This window comes from Lineus longissimus, chromosome 6, assembly GCF_910592395.1.
Source record: "Lineus longissimus chromosome 6, tnLinLong1.2, whole genome shotgun sequence".
Classification (NCBI taxonomy): Eukaryota; Metazoa; Nemertea; class Pilidiophora; order Heteronemertea; family Lineidae; genus Lineus; species Lineus longissimus.
In genome coordinates, this window is record NC_088313.1 from 712,238 (window position 1) to 725,787 (window position 13,550).

The window sequence follows — 13,550 nt, forward strand, 5'->3', positions numbered from 1 at the left end:
ATGAATCAATATACTTAGGGCTGATGAGACTAAGTCGGTAGTGAGACTATACCAGAGAAACATGGTGATCATCTCATATCTCTCAGGGAATAAACTGCATTCCTTAGTTACACTGCAGCAGTTAACAGAGTCAAAAGACATTACGTCCCATACCAGCATTTCAGCGCTCTTACATCCAATCACAAACACAAAGAATGAAGAAAACACAGATATTTTGAAGATTATATAATTTACTGGATGATGCCATGAAAATGTACAGGATGACATGTTTTTATGACAATTATGAGGAGACACGAAAACAGTTACAATACAACAGTCAGTAGCTTAGAAATGTACTGTTGGGTGGATCACGTCAACTCATCATGGACTGCCATCTCTCTCAAGGGGCGATGTATTTTGTGGTCTGAATATCTAAGAGAAGCTACACACCAGAATATCAACCAGGCACCAATTATCTTTTAGATGTGACGCACCAAAGAACTCATCATCATCATCATCATCCAGACATCTGCTAATGTCAACAGTGGCACCGAACATCAGATTTGGTGTGCCCAGACCACAACATTAAAACACTGAGAAGGCTGGCTCCATAGCCTTGAAGTGGGGTACCCTTGAGTCAGTCTGGCCAAGGTTATATTAGTTCATACAAGTTGGTTTGTGGTTATCACATCACTTTCACAGGCAACACCAAGGACTAGCACAGTGGCTAGCAAATGTCTGTGAAATTCTGTGCGGTCACCACCAACATGTTCAGTGAGACAGACCTTCAGAATCCAACAATCTTCAAGGGGCGAATACTCTTAAGAGAATTTTTATTGACACAGCCATTCTTGATACAATTTGTAGAACTGGTTTACAAATAGTGCAAGTTATTACGACTAGATGATGACTTAGGTGACACATACTAAAATGCATTTTGTGGAAGAAACCAGCCCAATCTGGTTGCAGTTGACGACGTACACTACAACTTCGTGCTGCAGCCATAATCTGTAACCATGACGACCACAAACAGCAGGTTGTGATGGAAGATGTTCATTCTGAGACCTGCAGAATTTCATACAAAATTCACGCCAAAGAAAAAGTAATAAAGTTAACAACAACTTCATGTAAATGTCAGTTAGCGATTGTGAGATGGCAGAAGAATTCTGCGTATCATAATCGTGAAATTTTCAAGTGCGTTTTATTTCCCAAACTTTGAACAAGACTTGGATAATAAATGAGATTTTAGTAAACTTGTCTTTGCTTTCATTAAGCACTGAAATAAGTTATTTTCTACCCTACTTTATTGTACACAGACAGAAAATACAGGCTAAACTGGTACCACTTTAAATATTATGATTACTTCAAACAAGACATACTGGGTACATGGCCACAGGAACCCCCAGGAAAAAATCTCTCAAACCATAAACCCACCATGGGGAAGTATGTGGCCATCCTGACCCTCACCCCATTATGCTGAAAGCCTAAGTACTCCACATGAAGTAGTTACACGTACAATGTAATTGACTCTGCGTGGCACCAATATTTGTACATAAAAATGTCCTACACATAAAATAACTCTTATTACAATTTGAGTTCTGACTGCCAGCGGACATGATTTAGACCGTGAAAACCACTAAGTACAAAGGTCAAGTTTTGTTTGTATCAGATGGCCACAAAAATGAGATGAAGTACATGATAAGTCTGCAGTCATATCTTATGTAACACAATGCCGAATATTTTCAAAACTTTATAGACACAAATCATTTACATTATCTTACAGTTTAAGTTACAAATGTTCCATCAAGATGACAAATTTTACACAAACCTGTCATGATTAGAATGGAAGCTGGACCCTCTAGATAATTTTGGTACCATTATATATTTCAACATTAAGTACAACTCGGGGTAACACCGAAATTCAACAACTGAATCCTAGGTAGTGAGTAGTAATATAACATCACATATAAATTTTGCTACACAGGGCGTTTCGAAAATAGACCATCAGCTCCACAAAAACCAGCACTTGGGCGAGAAAACAGACAATTTACACTTTGGCACTTTTTTGGTGTGAGGTTTGAACCCTTTTAGGCCTTTTTTGCTAGAAGTGACAACCCCCCATCAAATGGACTGTAGTGTAAAAATTTAGATCTGCAACTGATGAGCCAAGTTGACCCCCAGGACAATATCATTTTTTGATACACCCCCTATAGCAAATCCTCAAAAAAAAATGTAATCCCATTAAAGCAGTCTGTATATAAACTGACTCACAATGCTTCAATTCTTCCCCAGTTTTCACCGGGGAACAAACTACAGCATGATAAAAATACATCTTCTAAATTCTACCGACATGTACCCTTTAACAATATAGAGCTACACTTCTGTAAAAGTGCAAAATTGAATGAGGCAGTGGTAAGTCTGAATAAGTAAATCAACCCTCAGCACACAGACTTCTAATGGCAGAAAAGTCGCATAAAAAGATACGGCAACGGGACCAGTGAAGCATTGTGGTCTGGACATTAGGAAACAACTCACTGCAATTAAAAAGTCTAAAAGGTCTATCACTTCCTCACAAGGTCTCCTTTATAAACTCTAGAGGATTTCACCCAGGGAGGAAAATGACATAACTGATCCCAACTAGGCAATATTGGTGAGCAGATAGCCCGAGCAGATACCGGCTCTATGACATATCTGATCCCAACTAGGCAATATTGGTGAGCAGATAGCCCGGGCAGATACCGACCCTATGACATATCTGATCCCAACTAGGCAATATTGGTGAGCAGATAGCCCGAGCAGATACCGGCTCTATGACATATCTGATCCCAACTAGGCAATATTGGTGAGCAGACAGCCCGGGCAGATACCGGCTCTATGACATATCTGATCCCAACTAGGCAATATTGGTGAGCAGATAGCCCGAGCAGTACCGGCTCTATGACATATCTGATCCCAACCAGGCAATATTGGTGAGCAGATAGCCCGGGCAGATACCGGCTCTATGACATATCTGATCCCAACTAGGCAATATTGGTGAGCAGATAGCCCGGGCAGATACCGGCTCTATGACATATCTGATCCCAACAAGGCAATATTGGTGAGCAGATAGCCCGGGCAGATACCGGCTCTATGACATATCTGATCCCAACAAGGCAATATTGGTGAGCAGATAGCCCGGGCAGATACCGGCTCTATGACATATCTGATCCCAACAAGGCAATATTGGTGAGCAGATAGCCCGAGCAGATACCGGCTCTATGACATATCTGATCCCAACAAGGCAATATTGGTGAGCAGATAGCCCGGGCAGATACCGGCTCTATGACATATCTGATCCCAACAAGGCAATATTGGTGAGCAGATAGCCCGGGCAGATACCGGCTCTATGACATATCTGATCCCAACAAGGCAATATTGGTGAGCAGATAGCCCGGGCAGATACCGGCTCTATGACATATCTGATCCCAACAAGGCAATATTTGTGAGCAGATAGCCTGGGCAGATACCGGCTCTGCTGCATGCTTTAACGACCAAGCAATCTGTTGTTATCAATTGGTGGACATCAACATCAACACTACTTCCTTGTCAGTGTCTCATACCCATTTGCTGTCATAAAACCAGAGAACCACGGCACTGTTTCCACCACACAGCCGTGGTGCATGTTTGGCAAACATTTCATTTCCTTGTTTTTAAAAAAAATAGCAGGAGTAACTTTGATACATACATCGCACCACAAAGGCTAAAAAAATATCTCCTAAAAAGTAATAAAATACAACAATGCTACAACAATGGATCACAATAATTGACATCAACAATTCATTGATGATGCCTGGCAAAGCAAATAAACAACAGAAATGGAAGGAAAACAACTTTCTTTCTTGAAACTATCTTTTCTGGAGATATATGGAAACCAGTGCGGCGATTAAATTCACATCCTGGTTAGGAACTGCCAGAAATAAACAATAAACTCACTGAACTGCAAAGGATTCTAGTCTAATTTTTTCATTTCCGGCAGCCCATAACTGGTACCGGTACATGAATCACCACAACTGGAACCAAAGAAATACTGACGCCAAATCTTAGAAGTATAAACTTTAAAACATGTGAGGTATAGTTTAAGCCAATTTTTGTATTATATTCTATCGAGATTTAAAATGCTGAAGCATACTTTAGAAATATTCACACAAGCTAGTTTGATTTTTTTGCCAATTTCCTTATCAACTTTATAATATTCGTGTCTAAGGATTTCTAGAGAAAATGAATAGTCAGTCAGATATATCTTGAGAATTGAGAGTATTTTCAAAGAAGTGCAAAGAAAGGAAAATCACAAATTTGTCAATTAATTAATTCTGTTTCAACGCTCAGTCGACTTGAAACTTGGCAACGACAGTCATGTGAAGCACTTAAAGCCTTTTTCAATCAAAGTTGTAATGTCATTATTTTTCATGATGATGCAGATATAACAAGCCATTTATCATGAGTTAAGGGTTAAACTTATGCCACAGCCTTCGCCATCATGATACACAATAAAGCAGATTATTTTTCAATCGACAGTTCAAGATTTTCCTGAGCACTTGAGCAAGCATTTTGGATGGAAAGTGATATCATCAGGCCAAGGAAAGAGATGGAGAAATTGATATGACCAAATTTTATGCATTTACTATATGTCAGAGGAAAGTGTAAGGTTATAACCCAGTTCATCAGTAAGCCCTGTCATGATTTTATTCGCAATAGCTTCCGTTATGTTCTATCTTTATTCCAACTCAAGTCTCCTTTTGAGTTTTTCAAAATCAATTCAACACTGCAGCGACATGGGGACACACAAGACCAGCCAGAAGTGATTATGCATTGCTGTAACTCAAATCAAAGAATGCACAACTAAGATAAGAATAGACAGACTTTTCGTGATTTATATTTAAGTGTCTTTTGAAGAGGTAAGGGGGTGTTGAGTTACAGCACATGAGAAACACCAAGGTCAGCCTGACTAAGGAACACCCAATCATCAACCACCTTCCAGCTTATTCTGTAGCAAAATACACAAAGTGTACAAAATTCACACGAGTAGAAAAATGACATTTTTGATTTTTAAGATAACCAGCTTGAAATAGCAGAGACAACATCAGCACCTAACATTCAATAACAATGTTTCAAGGTTATCTCACAAGGTATTTTAACAGCAATGTCACACCCTACCAGGCGCCCAATAGATAAGTACCTAATTATAAGAGAATTTACAGTTACCTAAAATTCGTTTTTCCATTAAAACTGAAGTGGTCAGCCATACTGTGTTGACAGGTTTAGGCCAGTCAAGCGGTGCCTCAAACACAGGCCTATTACTTGTAAAAGTGGCCTGTTGTTCAGGCACCCACTGGCCCGTAAAAACTGGTCGACACAGTAGGGGAGAAGCAATCACAGGACTCCTATAGAATCTGATACGGTTGAATGTGGCACTGTCAAATTCTCCACACGTCAGACACAACATATAAGAGTGATTGCCAGTGATCTGTTTCAACTTGTTCGCAACTCAAAAAAGCTTTAAATATCAGGACAGCGTCATCTACAGCAAAAGGCCAAGCTTCCCAGAAGATGGCTTCGAGTATTTTTCATCGCACCTTCAATATGAAACAACTGTATACCGCACAGCTCTCAATCAAGCTGCCAAGATGATATGACATCCATACTGGGATTACACAAGTGGCCAACGCTGCCTCAGTCAGTTCTATAAAGGTGTCAACAAGTGCAGAGAACAGGGAGCCTTAAAAGCTCAACAGTAGACCATTGGACTGGCAATCCAAAGGACTGTTTGAATAATTGTCAGACAACGGAATTTTCTGTACTTATAACATCCTCACCAACATTCAACCACTTGATAGCTATGGTGAGATCATCATTGAACATACAACAGAGCGCACCTCCATCGACACAGCCCCCTCAGGTGCAACAGCCACAGCTAGAAACTTAAGTGTGAATATAATCCTGATAACTTGATGAATAACCTAAGTTAGTGCTTCACCAATATTTCCTGCGACTTTCGATGTACAGTTGCCAAAAAGTAGCCAAACTAACTGGAACACCAAACTGCATCCATCTTAGTTCCAGCACGATCGAGGGAGCCTATCAGTAAGTACATACACACTATGGTTGATGAAACGGCACAAACCACCTCTCACCTTATTCTTACAATGAACATTTTATACAAAGGGACTGGCGAGTTTGGGAAAAATAGACTTCCACAACAAATATGAATCAATTTAAACAGAGCCACCGACCAACCATATAGAAATTACTAACACACCATTTGGCTTTGATTTTCATTATAAACAGGGGCGTTTGACTAGATCTCATGGCAGCTTTGAGTGAATCAGACCAGTTTCTTGTCTTTTTAAAAACAAAACTGCTAGCGAGGTAAAATACGCTTTCCTCATTCTGCAAGTTACACCAAACTGATGTTAAAAATGCTGTCCAGACTTCATTGACCACATGCAAGGACCCTATGTGCAGTGACTCAACCTCTAAGAGTATCCATCAGCTATTGAATCAACACCTTGCAGGTAAAGATGCACAGGCCATGGCAGAACATGCAGACACTCTGCACAATGATAACTTTGACCAGGACGTTGTCTAAAAGTGTCGGCCAAATTGTACAAGTGTAAGAATCAGCTAACTAGGCACTTTCCACCAGTACCTACATACGTTTGGCCTGTCCCGCTGAAAGTCTTTTTGAAGTTGTATATTAGTGACAGCCTTGATGTATTATGGTACTCATAACAGCACTTAAGTATTATTACAGCAGTAATAGCACTTAAGTATTATTACAGAAGTAAGAGCACCTATTTATCATTCCAGTATGAGTGTAACTTGCAGCGAATGCATTTCCACTGGTCAAACACATCCATCAGAAAAAAGGTACCAGCCACAAAAAGGAACATTTAGAAATCTTTCTGTGCTCAGAATAACTGGATCTGAATAACTATCCATAGCACTGTACATACCATGTCAACAATTATAAACACTGACCAGCAGGGCTGGAGGCGAGTATGTTACAGGACACAGCCGTGTCAGTAAGTCTAGATTCAATACAACCGTTCTCTCATATTCCATGTTGATCCAACGTCTTGTCGCACCAAGAGGTGCATGTGATCCTCTGCATGTGTTCAACACCACAGCAATCTCGATATAAGTCTAGTTTCAATGGAACCGATTCCATGTTGATCGTCTGTCACACCACGAGGCAAATGTAATCCTCTGCTTTTCGTCCATTTGCAGCAAAATATATCGCCAGTCTTTGTTAGATACAGACTAGTAGCCACACACTCATTTACACAAGTTTTCTCAAACAGTGGACTGAGGCACATCCATAGCGTATCAACTTGCCAACTGATAATCCAAATCCGTTTTTCCTGTAGCTAATCCATACACATTTGTAACCACAATTCTTTATTCATCCATAGTACCACTTTGGGTAGTTCTATACCACACTGGGAACACCCCATAAAAACATTTATCCAAGTAAATCCCAGACAACTTCCAGAATGAGCGGGCGTCTGTCATGACTGTATTGCACATTATGTCGTAAAACGCATTGTCGGAACTAGTTTCAATCATGAACCAGTCAAGCGACCATTGAATGTTGGCCTCAGAACTGTCCGACTCCAATGATGAGACGTCCTGTCATGTCATCAACAGATGAAACCTCCATCATCGTTTAAAAGTAGCTCCATGTCCAGCTTCGGCCGACGTCAGGCATTTGCTATCAGTGACTATGGTCCTGGTTCTGCAACACATGAACACTAAAAATTATTTCATAATTATTGAGTTCACTCACAACATCAATGTTACAGGGAGTTCCCAAATCATCCTTTTAATGGACATTTCAAATGTGACACTCGACAAGATGGGGAACCAAGAGGTGACGGGAGCCCAGCAACCTCTTGATCATCAGTCTGATTCTCTTCAACTGAACTACTGGGAGCCCAGCAACCTCTTGATCATCAGTCTAATTCTCTTCAACTGAACTACTGGGGGCCCAGCAACCACTTGATCATCAGTCTGATTCTCTTCAACTGAACTACTGGGAGCCCAGCAACCTCTTGATCATCAGTCTGATTCTCTTCAACTGAACTACTGGGGGCCCAGCAACCACTTGATCATCGGTCTGATTCTCTTCAACTGAACTACTGGGAGCCCAGCAACCTCTTGATCATCAGTCTAATTCTCTTCAACTGAACTACTGGGAGCCCAGCAACCTCTTGATCATCAGTCTGATTCTCTTCAACTCAGCTACTGGGAGCCCAGCAACCTCTTGATCATCAGTCTGATTCTCTTCAACTCAACTACTGGGAGCCCAGCAACCTCTTGATCATCAGTCTGATTCTCTTCAACTGAACTACTGGGAGCCCAGCAACCTCTTGATCATCAGTCTGATTCTCTTCAACTGAACTACTGGGAGCCCAGCAACCTCTTGATCATCAGTCTGATTCTCTTCAACTGAACTACTGGGAGCCCAGCAACCTCTTGATCATCAGTCTGATTCTCTTCAACTGAACTACTGGGAGCCCAGCAACCTCTTGATCATCAGTCTGATTCTCTTCAACTCAGCTACTGGGAGCCCAGCAACCTCTTGATCATCAGTCTGATTCTCTTCAACTCAGCTACTGGGAGCCCAGCAACCTCTTGATCATCAGTCTGATTCTCTTCAACTCAGCTACTGGGAGCCCAGCAACCTCTTGATCATCAGTCTGATTCTCTTCAACTCAACTACTGCAGCCCAATGATTTAGAGATGGAGAAGAAGGCCCCACATGGTGATCATACGAACAACTTGACAATTGATCAATTTGTTCATCACATATATATGCTATATCAGGGCCTAGGACAGCAGGAAAGTTCAGGCAAGTTGAGAAGGCTTCAAGACAGAAGGCAAATTACAAAGCAGGTATATTATGGCTGTATATTATAGACTCGCATGATGCTTGCCCAGTACTAAAAGTTTAGGTTGTTGTACACTAAGTTCTGCCCTGCAGCAATGTTAGCAGATCAGGAAAAGCTGACGGATGTTCTCTGAATTGTCAACATGTGTTGAAAACCGATGCCCCAGTGACAGGAGGTGGAGTGAGTGATTTGGAGTTAGAAGTGAGGTTAGGTGGTGATGGTGGACTGGACGATAAATATGCTGCAAATCAGGTGAGGGTACTAGTTATATCATAAGAAATGAGTCCACTGACTGTCTCAATAATGTTATATCTCGGGTGCATAAGTCTGTGCACTTTACTCCCCCCACTAAAAACAAACTAACATAGTCAATGGACTCTTTCATCCTGCAATACAAGTAGTAGTAGTAGTACCCCATTGGCAACATTGGAAATGCACCAAAGTTTTCTTGAAGTAACTAATGTATTAAGTTCAAGGAGGCATTCTCCAGTGCAGAAAAAGTTCTCTGAGATATTCCTACCTATATTTTAAAAAGACATCCTAATTTTATCCCTTTTTCACTGAAAACACACAAAATCACCCTTAGAATGAGGCTTGTGATTCAAACGTGACCAAGATTTTCACTGTATTCGTCATAGCCAGTGGCTGTTCATTATCTTACTCACCACAAGTCACTTAACAGCAGTTCACTTTCAGACTCGATTGCTTATCAATAATGTTTTTTTTATCTCAGCCTCCAAAAGGAGAGGCTCTTCCAAACACAGAATGACTGGCTGCCATTATGGTTGCTTACACCGGTTCAAACCGATTCAAGGCTAAAAATAATGTTCTTATCAAGTTCAGAGCAGTTTCTTCAATAAACTTGATTGGAACCCAATCGTTTATCACTGATGTTCTGAAGGACCACAATGCCTTTTTTTCCAAATATCCAGTACTGGAAGCAACTCATTCTTTAGAAGTTAAATAACAGTGTTTTTCAATCTAATCTTTAAATTCATCGTTATTCCTCAGATATTTGATATTCTTGTCATCAATATGTGAAAGATTTGATAGTTACCCTTCGTCTCTTAAATAGTTTGGCAAAGAAGCCCCGGCGTGGGGGTGGGGGTGGCATGTCTTCAAGGTCAATAAGGTCATGACTCGGTTCACCGTTCAGTCCGAACACGTTGAGTTCTTTGTAGCATTCCGTCTCGAGCATCTAAAATGAGACGATTCGTTTAGTTTTACCAATAAACACCAATAGGAATCCACTCTTTGCCCCAAGGCATCTTACCTCCAAGTAAAAAAGTCCAGCGCGATAGGCAAATAATGCATATTTCTTCTGGATGTACTCGGTTCTACCCGGATTCAAACTCTATTAGTGCCAACTTTGTGATTTGGTTACAACACAAGACTCTATGCCTCGGGTTCAAGTCATTTAACAAATTCTGATCATGCTCACAACCAGACTGTACAGGTCGGTTGGTCCACAACATCAAAGCACTGCCCTTACCTCAGTCTGCCAAGGAATAGAAACACTGCCCGTACTGAATTTACTATAGAATGTATCGTCACTTGGGTCTAGATTGACGCCTTTCACTGTTGAAAACTGTTCAATGTCCAGGACATCCTTGCAGTAAACTGCTCGGGGCTGAAACGTCAAAAAGATATGAACAACCTGTCATGGCAGAGATATTTCATAACTTCTCGTCGAATTCATATTTAAAGAGATGCTGATAAAGTTGGGTCTGGTTGCTCACAACCAGTCACGTCACTACGGCGAGACTCCGCTACACTCAAAATCACTTGAGCCCATTAGACTTATCCCACTTTATATTTTTTTGATGTACGTAACTAGAGCAGTCATTGGAGCATGAGAAAACTTACATCTGGACAAAATGGAGGGTCCATCACGCCTGCTTCCAAACGTTTGAAGTTGATTGACTTGAAAAATATGTGAGCTTTGACATCCTTGGCCCCTTCTGTACCTAATCTTTGCTTGGGATCCTTTTGTAAAAGCTGGAAATAGAAAAAGTTCAGATGAAATTTTGAAGTTTGAGATGTGACATTTGGATATTCCAACTCAGAGCATTTTATTTTATTCTTTGTTGAAGAAACATCTTTTTTGTCGCCCCATTTCATCGTTATCCCCCGATGGTGAACGGGAAGCAGGGTGTTTTCTTGGAATATTGAGAACGTCTTGTAAACTTACCGCCATGCATATTGACTTGCAGTCCTCGCTGAATTTGTCAGAGTATGACTCAAGGTCCTCTTTTACCCGTCTGTCCACTTCCTCTCGCTTGACTTTCTCTTTACGAGCCCTGAACGGCGCCTAAAAGTAACCAAGATTATAAATGCTCGATTAAAATTCAAGAGTCTTCCATCAGAATTTGAAACCTGAAAATTTCCCCACCTATCTAATCAAATATCGCATGATGTAGGAGGATGATCTGCCTATCTTTTGCACGAAAAAACAAGTTTGTGTAACCTCATGCGATCCAGACATCTGATTGTTGACAGACCTTTACCCTTTTGGGTCATTTTCATTGTTACCCTTTGTTAAATGATACACAATACACTGTGCTCCTAGGTCATTGCCTTTGCTGTAGCACGGCATATGCTTCAAACATCAATAAACTTACCCGTCCTTCTATCATTTCATAAATGATACACCCGAGTCCCCACCAGTCAGGACTGAACGTGTATTTTTCATTCTTTACTACTTCAGGAGCTGAAAGAAGAAGTAAAGATGTGATTTGCCAAAAAGTTGATGAATAAAGTTAAAGTTTGCATTCATAAAGCGTTTTTCCAATCCTCCTTTATGCCTCAACATCTCTTGAAGATGTTCTTTCCAAAACTTTCACACATCGGAACAAAAAATGACATGAAAACTTTGCAATTCACAGTATTCTACGCCAAACTTACCCATGTAGCCCACTGTTCCCACTCGGCCCCTTATCGATTCTCCTTCAGCGATCTCGACCGCCAACCCAAGGTCTGATATCCTGACATGGCCAAAGTCATCTAACAGAATATTCTCTGGTTTCAAGTCCCTGCAAAACAATGATTAACAGAACAATAAAGAGAAAGGCAGTGGCATAGTTGGAGAGCGTCCGACGAGTGATCAGAAGGTCGTGGGTTCAGACTCCGGAACCATAAACTGACCTATAATGGTCAAGTAGTTACTTAGACAATCAAATCATTCGCCACCCTCCGGTCAGCAGTCATGTTTGTGTAATGAACAAGTTTCCTGAAATATATTGAAAAGAGCTCTTGATACGAGCTTGAGTCACCCACCTGTAGACGATCCTCTCTGCATGGAGATGTGCTAAGCCTAATGCAATTTCAGCTGCATAAAACGCTGCTCTCGTCTCTTCGAATCCTGGGTTGCCCATGTTGTGAATGTGAAACTTGAGGTCACCGCCATTCATGATTGTCAGCACCAGGCACAGGGCTTCTTTCGTCTCAAATGCATAGGCCAAACTCACCTACGAGTACAACAGACCGTCGATTGAGACATACTTATATTCACAGAAGAATACAGTTTGGAGGGTTAAACATAGCACCAGACTTGGACAGTTTCCATAATGAATATAGAAAGTGGCATGTGGGCTCTGATCCAACATGACAACGCTCATTCATCCAGTACACATCGACATGATGTCACTGTTTCTACATACAGGTAGACAGAGAGGCCACCTGACAGCTTCCCATCAACCACAAGAAGCCACTCCCGGCAAAAAACGCTAATCCGCCATACAGTGATGTATTCAAGCAGAAAGAGAATGACACGTGCCAATAGTAAATGATTTAGCAAGAAAAGGAACATCAGTTTAGATAAGAAGTGTCTAGTATGTTGTCTGATAGTATGGTGGCGGTGTCTTACTCATCTTGACCACCAAGGTTTTGGCATCTCGTCAAGATTGACGATATAACCCGGCTTTGTTAAAGGAAGTCAATATTCAACCACAAGAGGCAACAATAACCATCCTCAAGATACATAATCAGGACGTCGTCGGTTCAACTCTCAGAAGGATCACTGCAGTTTTGTTCAGTGTCCTTGGACAAGACACTTGACCACAGATGAACAGATCACACTTACCACGAATCTTGAGTTCACCTTTTGTAGTATTTGTTTCTCATTCAGTGCCATGGCCTCACCCTTGCGTTTCTTTATCCGCTTCTTTTCTAACTTTTTACATGCATACATTTTGCCCGTCGCCCTGACTTGGCAGGCGCACACCTCGCCAAATCCTCCTTTCCCAAGCACCCTGTACATTCTGAATGTGTTCTTTGTGACTGGTTGACTGCAGAGGAAAGGAAATTGTGCCATTAACCTTTATGGTAGAGTTAGGGAAAGGAGATTGTACCATTAACCTTTATGGTAGAATTAGGGAAAGGAGATTGTGCCATTAACCTTTATGGTAGAGTAAGGGAAAGGAGATTGTGCCATTAACCTTTATGGTAGAGTTAATTTCAATGTTCTTTTAACCGAAAACTGATTCCATACTTGTTTGCGATTAGACCCAAGGAAATTGCTTCAGAAGAACATCAACTGTGAGCTTGAATCAGCCTCCAAATAACACAGAATAATTTGGTGACTTTGTGATTCAGTTTTAAGTATTACTTTCTATTCAGACTCAGCGATCCCATTATCAAGGG

General features: G+C 41.0%; 1 protein-coding gene across 4 annotated transcripts in view; it reads right to left on the reverse strand.

Moving 5' to 3' along the window:
* Positions 1 to 218: 218 nt before the first annotated feature.
* LOC135488925 (G protein-coupled receptor kinase 5-like) overlaps positions 219 to 13,550 on the reverse strand; it is a 34,615-nt gene continuing 21,283 nt past the window's right edge. For 2 of the 4 annotated variants that reach the window (XM_064773885.1, XM_064773882.1), the window contains 9 exons: positions 12,991 to 13,195; positions 12,186 to 12,376; positions 11,814 to 11,941; positions 11,531 to 11,619; positions 11,101 to 11,220; positions 10,776 to 10,907; positions 10,402 to 10,539; positions 9,967 to 10,107; positions 219 to 7,769 (listed from right to left, as the gene is read on the reverse strand). In XM_064773885.1, coding sequence (XP_064629955.1) covers positions 7,740 to 7,769; positions 9,967 to 10,107; positions 10,402 to 10,539; positions 10,776 to 10,907; positions 11,101 to 11,220; positions 11,531 to 11,619; positions 11,814 to 11,941; positions 12,186 to 12,376; positions 12,991 to 13,195 — 1,174 coding nt within the window. In that variant the 3' untranslated portion in view covers positions 219 to 7,739. Of the gene's footprint in view, positions 7,770 to 9,429; positions 9,470 to 9,966; positions 10,108 to 10,401; positions 10,540 to 10,775; positions 10,908 to 11,100; positions 11,221 to 11,530; positions 11,620 to 11,813; positions 11,942 to 12,185; positions 12,377 to 12,990; positions 13,196 to 13,550 lie in introns of all 4 variants that reach the window. The other 2 variants (XM_064773884.1, XM_064773883.1) reach the window with 2 other exon arrangements.